Source organism: Ischnura elegans, chromosome 6 (assembly GCF_921293095.1).
Source record: "Ischnura elegans chromosome 6, ioIscEleg1.1, whole genome shotgun sequence".
Lineage (NCBI taxonomy): Eukaryota > Metazoa > Arthropoda > Insecta > Odonata > Coenagrionidae > Ischnura > Ischnura elegans.
Window position 1 is genome coordinate 21,177,778 of NC_060251.1, and position 2,059 is coordinate 21,179,836.

A 2,059-nucleotide genomic window follows, 5' to 3' on the forward strand; every position below is an offset into this window, starting at 1 on the left:
GATAGATTACGAGATTTAAGCTCGCGTTTTCAACAAGATCAGTGAGATCAAAACCCCAATTAAATAGTTAATTATCGACTGGTCACCCACCAAACAGAGAAATAAGTCGAACCCTTTTGTTAAAGCCACGTCAGTAGTCGTAAGGACAACAAAGGTTAACCTACTGAGCATGGTGCTGGCAATTCGAAGAAATTACTGATGAAATATTGATTTCTCTACGTCAGGTGGCCATCATATCATCTGGGCGTTGAAACATCGGGATGATTGCTGTTTATCCGGAGACCACAAGCATCATCCCTAACCATTTCAGCCCAGGTGAGCCTTGCAATCGGCTGGATTGGTACTTCTGGAGTTTTACGTTTTCAATCACTGCAAAATATGATTACGAAATATAAGCATTGATAAGTACAAAACCCAGAAGTCAACAAAACAAAGAGAGAAGAGTTCTGACAACCTTACAAATCAACAAATCTCACGCCCACAGGCATTCATTCTACTTATAGTTCGTGTTTTGTCCGCCAGAGCTACAAAGTTATCAAAATGGCGACATCAACAAAAGTGGATTATGGAGCTGTCAGAATGTGTCAGTGAACGTTAGCAGCTATAAGCAACTGAATATGTTGAGTAATTGCGCTATCACTTAAGCAAATAGTGATAGCAACATTCATAGTCCCAGTTTTAAATGACATGTGATCCCTAAGTTTATAAGATCGCGAACAATGTTTTGCTGCATAAGGAATTGTTTTGATGGACTTGGTTTCACCAGTGCCAGTGCTCCCCGAAAGGAAATCAACCCTATACTACTTGATAATACACATATGGGTAGGTTTAAATGTGATTTTTCAAGCGCATACTTCGAAGATAATTATGGAATGCATGATTCGGATTTAACGTTGCGAAGTTTTACCGATCGATTAGTGTGTCATTCGAAACTAATGACTTGGCGTAACACTAGCTCCGGAGTGTGATATCAAATTTACTGGTAAGACCGGTAATATAGCTTTATCTGACATCATCCTCATTACTATTCCAGGCCACGAAGTTGTAATAGTAAAAAATGGTCATCGTATATGCGGTACCGGTGGGGCCTTAGCAAGTGCACCGCTGGTCCAAAGCAAGTCGTACTTTGAAGTCAAAGTTCAGCAATCAGGTGAGTATCAACAGTGTGGGAAGGCTACGTCAATAATGTGTCGTGACTATTCTAGGGAGTTAATATTGTTGAAATACTTTCCATTTCCTCAGGCATATGGGGAGTGGGAATTGCTACGGAGAATGCAGATTTAAATTCTGCCCCCGGTGGCAATGATCAAGAATCATGGGTCCTTTGCTCGGATTCCACTATGAGGCATGGAAAAGAAGAATTGAAGAAAATTTCGGAAACAATTCAAGAGGGAGATGTGTTGGTATGTTATCCCTTCTTGTAGCCCTTTTCGAGAATTTACTCCTTTTCCCTCATTATTAATCATTATCACGTTTCAGGGAATTTCGTACGACCACATAGAACTGAATTTTTTCTTAAATGGGAAGCCTATCAACAATCCAATTACTGGCATCCGTGGCACCGTTTATCCGGCTTTATACGGTTGGTGTAATAGTTACTTCAGTGTCTGAAATCGATTTACTAAATTTAGGTTGGGACTATCTGACTAAAATTTTCCGATTTATTTTCAGTGGATGATGGTGCAATATTGGATATCGTATTGGATAATTTCCATCATCCTATGCCAATGGGATTTGAGAAGATTCTTATAGAACAATCTCTCCTATGAATATTATACGATTACATACACACTTCTCAATGACGTGGATCTGATTGCCCTGCAATTGTACCGTGTAGTACTTAAAGAACAGTGAATGAAGATTCGTGTGGGGGAGAAAAATCATTTGCCTGACCCTTAACAATGCAAACTGTTTCCTTACATTAACACCCCTTGCCGTGTCATTTTGAAATGAATTCTAGCTTTGGAAGGGGATGGAGCCCAAGGGAAACATTAATGTTATGAAAATATTGTCCTGTACTCTTATTACATGTTGGCTTAAGTAAAATTATAACAACATT

The 2,059-nt window shown here is 39.3% G+C and overlaps 1 protein-coding gene across 1 annotated transcript; it reads left to right on the top strand.

Annotated features, from left to right (window-relative positions):
* Positions 1 to 554: 554 nt before the first annotated feature.
* LOC124160193 (SPRY domain-containing protein 7) lies at positions 555 to 2,059 on the top strand. Its single transcript, XM_046535967.1, has 5 exons — positions 555 to 822; positions 1,034 to 1,150; positions 1,243 to 1,403; positions 1,480 to 1,582; positions 1,672 to 2,059. The coding sequence occupies exons 1-5, from the start codon at positions 720 to 722 to the stop codon at positions 1,767 to 1,769; spliced, it is 582 nt and encodes a 193-aa protein (XP_046391923.1). The 5' UTR covers positions 555 to 719; the 3' UTR covers positions 1,770 to 2,059.

Bases quoted from the DNA above. Each gene is read 5' to 3' on its own strand.
- LOC124160193 (XM_046535967.1), top strand. From the start codon at position 720: ATGTTTTGCTGCATAAGGAATTGTTTTGATGGACTTGGTTTCACCAGT. The intron at 1,151-1,242 runs GTGAGTATCAAC...CCATTTCCTCAG, and splicing joins AGTCAAAGTTCAGCAATCAG to GCATATGGGGAGTGGGAATT. The intron at 1,583-1,671 runs GTTGGTGTAATA...ATTTATTTTCAG, and splicing joins CGTTTATCCGGCTTTATACG to TGGATGATGGTGCAATATTG.